Here is a 14,520-nt window from a genome sequence, read left to right on the forward strand (position 1 = left end):
GTCCATGCTGGGACAGAGTGCTTGGCAGCTGGCAGAGGTAGGTCCATCTAGAGACAACAGGCCTGGCTCCGACTCCCATGGACCTTAACGGGCTGGAGTAGGTGTAACACGAGCATGATAGATAACATCATGCCTGTTAGCAGACTGAGGCCAGGTCTACACAATAAAGTTTTCACAGCACAGCTCTCTTGGTTAGGGGTGTGGAAGCACCACACCACTAGCGCACAAAACCCCCAGTGCAGACACAGCTATGCTGACAGCAGAATGCGTCTGTTGACATAGCTAATGTCATCTGGGATGGTGGTGTTACTACTCTGACAGAAAAACTCCTTCTGTTGGCATAAGCCCCATCTAACACTAGGGGGCGCCACCGGTATATCTACATTGCAAAGCATCTTCAGAGTATAGACAATATCAAAGACACAAGTCAAAATGGTGGGCGTGGTCACCTAACAATCTGGGGCTGATTCTCCTCTCACTTAGACTGACTCCACTGACTGCCATGGATTTACTCCCAGATTTACACCACTCTAAAGACCATTGATCAAAAGCCCATTTAATTAATGGAAGGCTTTATATTGACTTCTGTGGGCTTTGGATCAACCCTAAACAATGGGGAAATGAGACTTTTCTTTACCAATGACAATAACAATAAAATAATAATACTTAGCAGGGCTATCTATACGTGCAATATGGCACTTCTATACCACAGTGATGGGTGCTGTAGATAAATTGATGGAATGTACATAGTGCTTTTCAGCTACAGCCGTGTTTCCCAAACTTGGGATGCCGCTTGTGGGCGGGCTGGTTTGTTTACCTCCTGCATCCGCAGATCCGGCCAATTGTGGCTCCCACTGGCTATGGTTCGCTGCTCCAGGCCCTCAGCCCATGCTACTTCCAGCAGCTCCTACTGACTGGAGCAGTGAACCGTAGCCAGTGGGAGCCGCGATTGGCTGAACCTGCAGATGCGGCAGGTAAATAAACTGGCCCGGCCCGGCCCGACAGGTGCTTTTCCTACACAAGCAGCGTCCCAAGTTTGAAAAACACTGAGCTACAGGATGAGTTATGTTATATAATGATTGCTCCCTCCTTTGAATTTCCTGGCTTTTGGCGATTTGGATCACAGTCGTAGTGTTATTGAAACATAAATATCTATTTTTTTAAATTCCGCTTTTTGATTTATCATAATGTGCAGATTTCACATCAGTTTCTTTAGTTTAATATAGAGACAAACATTTTGAAAGTTAATTTTACCTGAATCCATCCTTGCATAGAATATGTTTATCTGGATCACTAGCACATTTTTTACAGCTTTGATGACATTCAAGACAGAGTTTTTGACCTTTTAGAAACAAAGAAAGTCAGTATAAATAAAATCTGCCCAGAGAAATGCAAGCGGCAATCTAGCCACAATGCACAAGAAAGATCTTACGAGTTGAAAAGTCCTGCAGTTCAGCAGCTATTTGCAGGCAACAGCTTACAGAGGTAGAACAGCATTTTCATCATACCGTGAACCCTTTCTATTAAAAGGACATACAGATGGGTGGTGTTCAGACTATGTGGATAACTCAGAGGGACACACACACAGTAAATACTTACTTGATTAAGCCAACTCGGCTAGGAATTTTATGATGTTTCTGATTCAATATATGCTGCTTCTCATAGATATCAAATTATCCCCATACATTTCAATAGGCCAGAAACTGCACAAATTTGTGTGGGTTCTTACACATGCTATGGGCCCAATCCAACTCTCATTAAAGTCAATGGGAGCCTTTAATGGGAGTTGGATTGGGCTCTAGATTGTCCAAATCCTCACTCAGACAAAGCTTGCATTGACTTCCATGGGATGTTTTGTGCTGACAGGGCCTCATGGATACATTAAGTATAGACTGATGTTGATCCACCAAGTGAGTAAAGTGAAGCAGCAGCATTTCTATTCCTGCCCACAGCTGGACTTACTAAAAATATTCATAGTGCTGTCCATGGCCACTCATTACAGACACAACGGAACAAAAGGGAGTATTGGCAGGAAGGGCTGGAGGAGGAATGACATTCCAGCCGTTAGACTCACAAATGTGACCTTTAATGTTATGGAGAAAAACACTATTTACAATGGGATATTGGGAAATGTCACTTTGTTTTAAATTCCCATCTTTTCTCTGTTCAATGGCTTGCATTGGTTACCTCTTTTCTTTCTCCACCCCCTCCATGGCAAGTGATCCAAAGCAAAACACCTTAGCGAGACAGGTGGAATAATAATAAATAATAATAATAATGCCTACTGAACTGCAGCCATGGCAATTAATAGTTACATTTCTCTAGTTGGGGCTTCCACCTTTGAAATAAAGACTAAGGTGGAATTTTCCGTAGGTATCTAAGTGAGTTAGGTGATTAAGGTCTGGTCTACACTACAGAGTTAGACTGACATAAGTTGCCTTGCGTTGACCTAACTACGGAAGTGTCTGCACTTAAATTTTGAGTTTGTCACCGTGTGCCTCTTAATGAGGATGATCAGTCCAATTTTTGAAGAGGCACTGTGCATTTTTTCTTGCACTGACTCACGTTACTGTAGCATTCTGGTTGTCATCACTAGCAGCAGCAACAGTGCCATGTGCAACTTGACTGCAGTACAGATCTGCCTGTTAGATGCTGATTCAAAGGCTCATCACATGGAGGCTTTTCCCTGACATTTTAGATTTCTTAAAATCTTCCATTCATGTTCATTTGGGGGAAAAAACTACCCCCCACATTCTTATGCGCCAATCTGTAAACGGTTCACATCCTTACTTTCATCGGCGTAAAACCCAGCTGGACAGAACACCACACATGCATTTGATTCCTGGTGGTGATAGAAACCGCGTTGGCAAGATGTACACTGGTTTCGGCCCCTGCCCGTGCAGGTTTCGCACCCCTTCTGGCATCTTCGGCATCTCCTACTTGCATTCTCCCCAAAATACCCTGAAGGGCACGAGCTCACACACACCCTGGAGAAGAATTAAACAAACCAGACATATAATCAATGTCCGAGGACTCACTTCTGCTAGATGCAACCAGCGAAGCCAACAAGAATGGAGGGCACTCAACGCCTCACTGGATTGGCCACGATAAAGAGATTACACTGTAAGGCAAAAAGGTATGGTGATAAATCCAGGGACTAGACAGTGAGCAAGGGGCTAAACTTTCTATTCTATATAGGTTCTTATGATGCCTTCATCACCATGGTATCAGAGTGTCTTCCAGGAGCACATTAAGCCATGCGACTAATCATCATTCTCAGCTCAGCTTCTCTTTCCTTCTGCACAGGTGCTCGGGAGAAGGCTTAGAAATAAACTCTCTAGGAGATGGAGGAAGAAGAAAGCCTTTGGGGAAGTATCTGGTACTACTGTCTCATTGTTTCCTTATGTTCTTCTGTCTGTATCCCTCTGTGGTCCCTTATCTTATACTTAGTTTGTCATGTCTCTGGGGCATGGATCATCTTTTGGTTCTTTGTACAGCACCTAGCACAATGGACTAGGGCTCCTATGTGTTAAGGCAATATAAATTATATTAAGACTAGGTTGAACCTCAGATTAAAGGAGATTTTGTGGCTCCTTTCTTTGACCTTGAGAAAATCCCTTCCTAGCTGTACCTATGTTCTTGTTTCTGCTGAATCATTCCACCAAGTTAGAGGTGTTTGGAAAAAATTACTATTAAGCACTGTCGCAGCATGATCTTTGTGGAATTAGATATTCACATGGGATTGCTTTGTAAAATACAAGTTGCAATAACCAAGACTGAACTGATAGTAAGCAATCATCTCATGTGAGATACAAATCAATCGAAGAGAAGATTTAGGTGTCAGGATGTCTAGGTGTTGGGGCAGTATGTGTGCTGGCTTCGAAGGACTATACTACCAAGTATAAATTAAACAGATGCACATTTAGACATCTGAAAAGCAAAAGAGTATGGATCCCAGTTCCCAGAAGGTACAGTATTCTCAGCTCATTAAGTCTGGTGTTTAGCTGTGCAAGTGCTTGGTTCTCATTTGGTATTTATTGTAAAGAAATGCTGCTTATGCAATTAACTCCAGCACTTGCTTGTCTGACTGTATCAGTGGGATGGTTACTGCACACTAGTCATCCTACCAGACAGCTCCCCTCATCAGTATTTTTACTTGCAGAATTACTAGATCATTTCATCCTTTAAAACAATCTACTCCTATTTATTCTTTATTAATTATCAAGGTGTAAACTGAATTTCAGTGGTTGGGAATGGTCTTTAAAACCGCTCCCATAAATAGTATGGGATTCAAAGGTTCTTACAGTTCCCCCAATGTTAACGCACACTGACTTGATAACTAGTTCTATGGGCAAACATTTCAAAAGAGCCAAAGTGATTTAGGAGCCTACACCCCGTTTTCAAAAATAATTTAGGCCCTTCAGAGCCCAAGTCTCATGGGAAACACCAGTCAAATGGAAACAACTTTCACTAACTACCAATCAGAGCGGCACTGGAATCGGTGACCTTTAATGATTTAATGTTCTAGGGCACTCATCACCACATGATGGATGTGGTATACCTAGAATTTAGTAAGGCATTTGATGCGGTCTTGCATGATATCCTTATCGATAAACTAGGCAAATACAATTTAGATGGGGCTACTATAAGGTGGGTGCATAACTGGCTGGATAACCGTACTCAGAGAGTAGTTTATTAATGGCTCCCATCCGGTGGAAAGGATAACACGTGGGGGTTCCGCAGGTCTGTTTTGGGACCGGCTCTGTTCAAATCTCTTCAGCAACGCTTGATTGTTGGCATAGAAAGTACGCTATTAAGTTTGCGGACGATACCAAACGGGAGGGATTGGCAACTGCCTTTGGAGACAGGGGTCAATTTCAATGGATCTGGAAAGAGAATTGGGAGAAATGGTCTGAGGTTAAACTGGATGAGTTCATTAAGACAAATGCAAAGTGCCTCCACTTTAGGGAAGGAAACGAATCCAGTTCACACATAAGAATGGGAAGAGATGTCTTGGAAGAGTATGGCAGAAAGAGATCTAGGGGTCACAGTGGACACAGATAAATATGATCGTCACACAGTGTGATACTGTGAAAAAAAGCAAACGTGATCTGCGATGCATTAAACAGGCCGTGTTGGTAACAAGACACGAGAAGTCATTCTTCCGCTCTACTCTGCGCTGGTTAGGCCTCAACTGGAGTATTGTGTCCAGTTCTGGGCACCGCATTTCAAGAAAGATGTGAGAAATTGGAGGGGTCCAGAGAAGAGCAACAAGAATGATTAAAGGTCTTGAGAACATAACCTATGAAGGGGCTGAAGAATTGGGTTTATTTAGTTTGGAAAAGAGAAGACTGAGAGGTGACATGATAGCAGTTTTCAGGTATCTAAAAGGATGTCATCAGGAGGAGGAGAAAACTTGTTCATCTAGCCTCTAAAAGTAGAACAAGAAGCAATGGCTTAAACTGCAGCAAGGGAGATTTAGGTTGGACATTAGGAAAACGTTCCTAACTGTCAGGGTAGTTAACACTGGAATAAATTGCCTAGGGGAGGTTGTGGAATCTCCATCTCTGGAGATATTTAAGAGTAGGTTAGATAAATGTCTATGCGGGATGGTCTAGACAGTATTTGGTCCTGCCATGAAGGCAGGGGACTGGACTCGATGACCTCTCGAGGTCCCTTCCAGTCCTAGAGTCTATGAATCTATGATTTGAGTAGCATCAAAACATTAACAATGCCCTAGAAGGCAGGGAAGTACCATTGTCCCCCTTTTATAGGTGGGGCTTGGAGAGATTGAGTGACTTGCCCAAGGTCACCCATGGTATAAGCAGGAAGAAGAGCCAGGTCCGGTGAGCCCTGGGGCGCTGCCTTAACCACAAGACCATCCTTCCTCCCCACTACAGGCAACTGGTTCATCATTCTATTAACAGATCTCAACCAGGCTTCTCTTTCAGATGATATTTCATTAAACTAGAGTGTTCATCATACGCTAACTTGTGAACAAAACAATGGCCTGGTGGTTAAAGCACTGAACGAGGATGCAGCAGTTCAAGGTTCAGGTTACAAACTCCCTGTAAGACCTCAGGCAAGTGACTTCATCTCTGTGCCTTATTTTCCCATCTGTAAAATGGGACCAATAATGCTCCTGCACTACTATCCTGTGTCTGTTTAGATTATGAGCTATTTGGAGGAAGGGGGCTGTCTTATTAGTAGCACATTCAGCTCCTAGCACAAAGAGGCCACTGCTTTAATGCAAATAAATAATAACATCATTACCTGCCAGCTTTAACACTTCCAAGACTGTAATGGATGCAATTCAAGCACTGATCTGCATTAGGACCATCGCAGCCTTTGTTGCCACATTCGGGATGACATGGACCTTAAAAGGAGAGAGAGAGAGAAAGAGAGAGATTTTTGTTGAGAGAATTGGCACAAGCTCTTCCAAGCACACCACAGAAGTGTTTATGTCCCATCGCCATGTGTGTAAATGTATGAGGTGTTGAGAAACTATATTGAGGGGGGCTAACTCCGGAGAAAGATAAAACAGGATAGATTTGGCCCTGCTGCTTTGAGAATTTTAAAATTAACACGAACGTTTGGCACAGAAGAGCCGGAAAGCTATTTCATTAGATTTGTCAACAGTCCCCCTAACATGTATGTAGAGGAGGGGGACAGAGAGTTACCATACACAGAATCCAACAGCCAAAGGACAAACTGCAGCCATCAAATAAGACTTCATGTCCATGTTCTATATGTATAAAAAAAAATTCGCACGAACATACATATGTGTTTATGTTAAGATGCACTTTGATTTTGTATTCATGTGTGCTTCTCTCCTAAGCAACGACCGAGCATTTATATTATCTGGCTAGTATAATAATATTTGGTTATCAACAATAACGGTTATAGAGTGACAAAGTTAAGAAAGAATGATAAAAAAGAGCCATGTCTCTTTAAAGGCAGGAAATATGCTGTAATTGGGTCGACACTTCCAGCTAGGACAATTGTTTTCCAATAGCATCATCCAATCAGATGTGAAGGTGGTGGTTGGAAGAAAACTATATGTGCATATACACCCCCAAAAGGGAAAGAGGTAAAAGTGATACAGGAAATACAGGGACTGAAATCTCTCCCAAAGCAGTGATTATGAGCCTGAAAGCCCTTTCGAAACCTACCCTGGCCATCTCATATGATACTATTCTATCACCGTCAGAGGAAAAGGACATCTGAGGAAACAGCTTTGTGAGGCATAACAAAAGTAATGGATGGGGGAGGGTGACCCTAGACACAAGGGCAGAGAAGGGAGACAAGAGGCACTGGATACCAGGCTGTGTCTCTGAGAGCCATCTGGCCAACATACTCATGTACACATGGGAAATTCTGCAGTGACTTCCCACCATTGGTACCTCCAGCTTGACTCCACCCAAGTTACCAACACTGGGGGCTCTGGCGTAGCCAGACCATTGGCTGCTGCCAGTGTTTTAAGCACTGTGAGTGAAATGCTGGCCCCCTCGAAGTCAATGGCAAAACTCCCATTGACTCTCATGGGGTCAGGATTTCACCTTGTGTCAATCTAACGCTGCTCAAAGCAGGTCTAATATATATATATATGTGATGCAATGTCCCTGGGAGAGTTATTGGCAGTGGGGATTGAACCTTGGACCTCTGGATCTAAAAGCATGAGCCGCTATTGCCCAAGCTTAAAAAATGTGCTTCCATTGGTCAAGGCTGTAGCAAGCTTACTAACCTCAGTGTGGTCCAGCCACCACTGGAGGGACATATCACACTGGTTACATAGGTCTATCACAGAGCTGAGCCTGTGTTCCACCTTTGCATTTCTTGATCTTCCCAAACAACATTCTTTTCCCCTCATAATATAGCATTTTCCCTTTGCCTTTCCCCATCCCTACAAAAATCTCAGCCTCTGCCAACAGCCCGGTCAATAGAGTCTTTGGTTTTGTTTTGTTTTTTTATAAAGAGTCTTGCACGCACATCCCCCATATCTACACCGACACCAGCCTCACTTTTGTATTTCCCCCATCCTTTCCAGTTCCAGTTGTACTTTGTGTGTGGCCGTGTCCTGTGGCTTTTTGTGGAATGTTTTTCTGAAGGGTAGGTTTCCAAAGGGCTTTCTCATTCCCCTGACATCAGCACGACCAATTTGTGGTAGGGGCAATGAGACATGTCATTTTTCAACTTTTAATTTTGTTCCTTTACACAGTCCCCCTTGTAGCATCCATTTCTTTACTGTCAGTGTGTGGGCTGGTGGATATGTCCAGGCTGCTCAGGTCTCTATGGCCCAGAGTAGCTCATCCCACTCTCCTCCCACACGACTGTGCTCACCACTGCAGCACCAACAGTTGTAAGGGAAGTTGGAGGCTTTCTTATCCAGCCTAACTCTAGTGCCCTTCCTCTGAGAAACAGGCTTGTTTTAGATGCTAGAGAGCACAGCTTGACCCCCTTCCACTTTTCACACCAACCACCTGGTTAACTTGCCCAACCTTCAACACAAAACACTGCAAGTGCAGCCCCATGACAGACTGTAGCTTGCTCTTGAGATGCCATCCCCCTAGTTCACAGCAAACATGCTCAAGTGCTGTTCTGCATCGTCATGTTTTGTTTCTTATTGCAGGTGAATCTTGAGAACGATACTCAATTGGCCACTGGATGACCGAAGATTTGTGTTTAGTCAGGGACCAGCAGAACCAGCATGGAGAGCAACAGCACACATTGCCTCATGCTGCTCCGGAGCCCGCCTCTGAAAAGTGGAGAGCAGTTCTGTATTTCTACTGCCCATTCTATTCTGACCTCTACAGACACCAGCAAGAGTCCATGATATAGTGGAGACACCAGGAACAGGACTGAAACCATCTAGATCAATGATCTAGCAGATGGCAATAGCTTTTAGTTGCTGTGCCATCTGTGTCTGGATTTGAACTGGTGACCTAGAAGTCAGAGGGTTTATATCCCATTGTCTAGTCCTTGAACCTATATTTTATTACAAATATTTTATCTATTGACAACTGAACTACAATGTTATATTCTCCTAAAACCTCTGCAACTCAAACACTAGGCAATGCCAGACTGCAGTACTCTGCTACCACTGAGACTTTGTAATGATACATTGTGCCAGAGGCGCTGGCTGGGAGATGGAAAGAGTTGAACCAACTCAACTTTCATTTTAGAGACTTTTCCAACTGCTTCCACTAGGCCAACTCTCTTGAGATGCGCTGAAGCTGACTTCTGGAACTAGCAGCTTCACTTGGTCCAGAGGAAAACAGAGAAGTGAGATATGGGAAAAGAGTAGAGGTGGGCAAATAACAATTTTTAAACTCACTGGCAATTCCGAAAAAAATTGTAAAAACTTGTTTGGCGTCAAAAAAAAAATGAAAATTTTCATTGAATCAAAAAGTTTTTTAAAAAATCAGTTTGGGGTTGAATGAAATGTTTTGTTTCAATCTTGAACACTGTCATGTTTTGGATTTAAAAAAAATAAAATTAAAGGAAATTTTTAAACAAAAGTGATTTTGAACAGAAAAATTACAATGTTTTGATATTTTCAGGAATTGATTTTGTTTTCAAGAAAAACTATTTGGCAAAATTGACACAAATTCACAAAACGTTTTAGTGTCACCAAATCTGCATTGTTCTCTGGAAAAAAAATGTTTTGTGGGAAAAATTTTGTCCAGTGCTAGAGAAGAGTTGTCTTAGTCTTAACATTCATGAGCTCCTGTGATGGTGCTGCCCGTGGGAGCCAGCTGAGGTCACTCAGTCAGGGTGAACTGCAAACAAAACAGGGCAGACAAATCCCAAACGCTGGTGGTTATTCCAATACTTAGATTTACCAAGCCAGCACAAAACAGCTTCTGTAGTACCTCACTGGTACTTATTTTGAAGTTAAACCATGCATTCCTTAAAGTGCCAGCCGTCAGGCATCCGTCCAGACACACTTGTCAGATATGATGATGATCCTGAAATCTTACTTCATCATATAAAGAAAAGGTCTTCTGATCCCAAAGGATGCACACATACCCAGGTCCAATTATAACTTAGATCTTACAATACACGCTATAGCCAATTTATTAACTATGCTAAATTATTAAAAAGAAAAGAGAGAGAGTCTTGGTTAAAAGATCAGTATATATTACAGACTTGAATCTAATTCTTGAGGTTCAGATACATAGTAGAGGTGAGCCTGTAGTTGCCAAAGTCCTTTTAGAATAGTCATAGTTATAGTCCCATTTCCATATTCAGGGCGTCCAGTCAAGCTGGGATCTCAATCCTTGTGGCTTAAGGTTCCCTCTTGAAACCCAAGCAGATCTGAGATTAAGAAGGATCATGTTCAGGATTTGTCGGGTTTTCTCGGCCTGAGAAAACAATAGGGCTTAATCCTTCTCCCAAACATCCTGGAATTAGTACAGGTAATTTTATCCATCAAACAGTTCAAATACAGGTTCACACACCTTCAAAGAACACATAGACATAATACTATTTTACTCAAGTATATCATAATAGTTAATATTCCTTTTTTGATCTTTGAATTAAAACTATAGCAATAGACAAGACTTGTTTGCTTACATCACAAGACCTAAGCAAACACCTCCCCTTCTACCTCTAACAATGCAGGTTGCTGCCATGGCTGTATCCTGTAGGCTGGAATTTTCTAAGGGGCCAAAGGGAAAGGCCCAAACCTCAGAAAAATTCAATGGAAGATGACGTCTAACTCTCTTAAGATGCTCTGAACAATCCCAACCTTAAAGAACAGCCAGCATCTGGGGCAGTAGGGTCAAATTCTCAGTAGAATTTCTCCTATGGAGTCAACAGAGCTGCATTCGCATACACCTACTTACAATGAAACGAACAAGGTGGCAAACTCAAAGCCAATCAAAGGAAATACTTTTTCCACACAACACAAAATTAGCCAGTGGAGCTCATTGCCACAGGAAGTCATTGGGTATGTCTACACTGCAAGGCAAGCCCAGGGTTAGTAGAACTTGAGGTAGCAGACCTCAGGATTGTTAACCTAGGGCTTGAGTATCTACTCTTATTTGTTATCCCAGGTTAGGAATTGTTGAACCCCAGGTCCCAACATGGGGCCCCAGCATCTACATTACATTATGGAGGTCAAAATCCAACCACCCATATCCAAGAGTTACCTGGTGCCCTCTCAAAATGAGGCCACTTTAGCTCTTTGCTTTTGGTGCAGCATGGGAAAACGTGACTGTCTACCAAACTTGAATGTCCAGAAGACGAAGAAAGTCAAACTGTGGAACTGTAGGATACTTCCTATGTACCCCAGGGCTGAATCTGGCCAACTGGTGGCTGCAGAGGCCAGGGTGCATAGGCCAGGTAGGATAAGGATTTCCATTCTTTTTTTCTCTCCTCCTCTCCCAAAGGAAACAAACCATAAACACAGCACAAAATGTCTCTATCTACACTGGCAGGTACTGATTTTTTCAGGAAAGCAATATTCAGCTGCAAGTGAAACAGATCAAGGGGCTGCAGAGGTTTTACCTGTGTATTCTTCCTCCTCTTCCACCACCTCCATCTGACTCTGGAAAACTGCTGCTTTAGAGGGCTCCATTTTGGGTGCTGATATCTCCAGCATCCTCGATTGGGAGTGATGGGGACTGGTTGTGTTGTAAGGGTGTTCGGCTGTTCCATATAAAATGAGACTCCATTCCTTTAACTTCCCTGCAATAGATGCAACAGTGACAATAAACTAACACAGAGGTCAGCAACCTTTCAGAAGTGCTGTGCTGAGTCTTCATATATTCACTCTAATTTAAGGTTTTGCGTGCCAGTAATACATTTTAACATGTTTAGAATGTCTCTTTCTATAAGTCTATAATACATAACTGAACTATTGTTATATGTAAAGTAAATAAGGTTTTTAAAATGTTTAAGAAGCTTCATTTAAAATTAAATTAAAATGCAGAGCCCCCCGGACTGGTGGCCAGGACCCGGGCAGTGTGAGTGACACTGAAAAGCAGCTTGTGTACTGCCTTTGGCATGCATGCCATAGGTTGCCTACCCTTGAACTAACATTTCACCTCCCATAGCACCTTCCACTTCTCAAAGCCCCTTACAAACAAGGATCAGTAAGTTTTCAGACTGCTGCTCAGAGATAAGCATAAGTTCACCCATTTCACAGCTGGTGAAACCGAGGTGCACAGAAGTAAAACATCTAGTCTAGGGACATACGGGAAGGCAGTAGTGGGAACTAGGACCAACATCCAGGACTTCTGACTCCCAGCAGAACTGCCAGGAAATGTCACATTTCTAAAATTTGTAAGGTATAAAAGTAGCCAAGAAAGCACAAGCAAGATCATTCAATACAAATCTTTACTAGACCACAGAGCTTCTGAACTGAATTAAGGTAGCAGTTCAAGGCAGCCATGGAATTTTTAATGCATTAACTCCTGTGTGATAAACTGCAGTTTCACTAGCTGCTTAATAACTGAACTATGGAGAGAGCCATTAACTCCAGATGCTATAATTGGAGATAAGGAGACTTATTTTTGTCAATGTCTTCAAACACATGTTAAGATTATTTTTAGGGCTGTTTTCCACAGTCTTCTAAATAGAGGATTTTTCCCCCCCAACATGATTGATTTTTAAAAACAGGACTAAGCAAGCAGCACCACTGGCTTGTAAACAAGACAGTCTGAAAGGACATCAGTAGATTATTCTGGGTTTGCTCAGGACAGTGGTAATTTGGATCAAATGGAAGATATACGCTATAGAGCTGATTAAATGGAATAAATAGTTTCAGGAGTGAATGAGAACACGTTACAAAGCCTTAAGAAGCAGTAGAAAAGCAGCATCTCTAGAAGTAGCCTTTTCTACAGGAGGAAATTATAACAATTTAATTTAGAGTTAGAGTTTAGGGTTACTTCTGGGTCACTGCTGCTCTGGGGGTTCCTGCTGGAGGGGAGAGGGGGACCCTGCTCTAGTGCTGGGGGTTGACTGCCCCCTGGTCGCAATTCACAGGGAACGCTCCCCGGATGGCCTCCTGGTGCCTCAGGCCGCTGCTTCAGCCACCCCAGGACCACTGCTGATTGGGCAGTCCCCAGGGCATCCCCAGGACTGCTGCTCAGATGCTCTCCAGGGGCACCTCGAGGACCGCTGCTTGAGGCAGTCCCTGGGACCGGCCACACCAGCCGCTTCTTGCACAGTCCCCAGGACCAGCTGCTCGGGCGGCCCTGATGTCAGCCACATCAGCTGCTGCAGAAGTCACAGAAGTCGCAGAAAGTCATAGAATCTGTGATTTCCACAACCTCCGTGTAAGAATCGCAGCCTTACTAATAATTCATTGCTGCTTAATAACAGCACAGCTGCTGAGATCTTATTCTCCACTTAGGTTACAATTAACTTGGCTATACAAATTAATTACTAAATTATTTAAAAAAACAACCCAATTTAAGCCTCCATTCCCCTCCTCCAGTTCTGTATTTATTACACACTTCATGTCATCATTATTTGATGCCACAGAAGTCTCTTGACTATAGACTGGTGGCTGTCCATAGTCTGCCTCGATTCAGATCTCAGTGAAGCAACCTCACTAGGTTTGTGCACTCTGGAACTGCATTTGTTGCTCCAATTGCTAATGCTGTGCACTACCTTGGACGTAGGTAGTTGGCCATTCACACATTCCCAGAACATCAGACATTAAATTACGGCTTTTCCATTTCTTTGTTTTGAACCATTATATTCTGATTTTGTAACCCTTGTTCCTGAGGTCAGCAAATTTGGTTTCACAGTAATGCTAATTTTACAATTAATTCTTAGATTATCCTTTGATAGACAAGTTTGTCAACCCCTTCAGCATAAAGAATTTAATCAGATTTCATCGCATCAAGTCCTACGAGACCTCGAGAGGACATCTAGTCCAGCCCCCCATGCTGCGGCAGGACCAAGTAAACCTAGAGCATCCCTGACAGGTATTTGTCTAACCCAGGGATCGGCAACCTTTCAGAAGTGCTGTGCCGAATCTTCATTTATTCACTCTAATTTAAGGTTTCACGTGCCAGTAATATTTTTTAACATTTTTAGAAGGTCTCTTTCTCTAAGTTTATAATATATAACTAAACTATTGTTGTATGTAAAGTAAATAAGGTTTTTTAAATGTTTAAGAAGTTTTATTTAAAATTAAATTAAAATGCAGAGTCCCCTAGACTGGTGGCCAGAACCCAGGCAGTGTGAGTGCCCCTGTAAATCAGCTCGCGCGCCGCCTTCGGCACCCATGCCATAGGTTACCTACCCCTGGTCTAATCTGTTCTTAAAAGCCTCCAGTGATGGGGATTCCGCAACCTCCCAAGATAACCTGTTCCAGTGCTTAACTATCCTGATAGTTAGAAAATGTTGCCCAATATCTAACTTAATTGTTCCTTGCTGCAAACTAAAGTGATTACTTCTTGTCCTACGTTTGGTGAATGAGCACAGTTGATCACTAGATTTAGGGATAGATAAAGCTACCTAATTTTATGCACCTACATTTGAAATTGTGCTCAATAACATCCT

General features: G+C 42.7%; 1 protein-coding gene across 4 annotated transcripts in view; it reads right to left on the bottom strand.

The window, feature by feature from the left end:
- PCSK6 (proprotein convertase subtilisin/kexin type 6) overlaps window positions 1-14,520 on the bottom strand; it is a 157,509-nt gene that overhangs the window by 11,281 nt on the left and 131,708 nt on the right. For all 4 annotated transcript variants that reach the window (XM_032766015.2, XM_032766019.2, XM_032766017.2 and 1 more), the window contains 4 exons: window positions 11,512-11,691; window positions 6,274-6,376; window positions 2,791-2,987; window positions 1,255-1,342 (listed from right to left, as the gene is read on the bottom strand). In XM_032766015.2, coding sequence (XP_032621906.1) covers window positions 1,255-1,342; window positions 2,791-2,987; window positions 6,274-6,376; window positions 11,512-11,691 — 568 coding nt within the window. The remainder of the gene's footprint in view (window positions 1-1,254; window positions 1,343-2,790; window positions 2,988-6,273; window positions 6,377-11,511; window positions 11,692-14,520) is intronic.

This window comes from Chelonoidis abingdonii, chromosome 9 (genome assembly GCF_003597395.2).
Source record: "Chelonoidis abingdonii isolate Lonesome George chromosome 9, CheloAbing_2.0, whole genome shotgun sequence".
NCBI classification, from domain to species: Eukaryota; Metazoa; Chordata; order Testudines; family Testudinidae; genus Chelonoidis; species Chelonoidis abingdonii.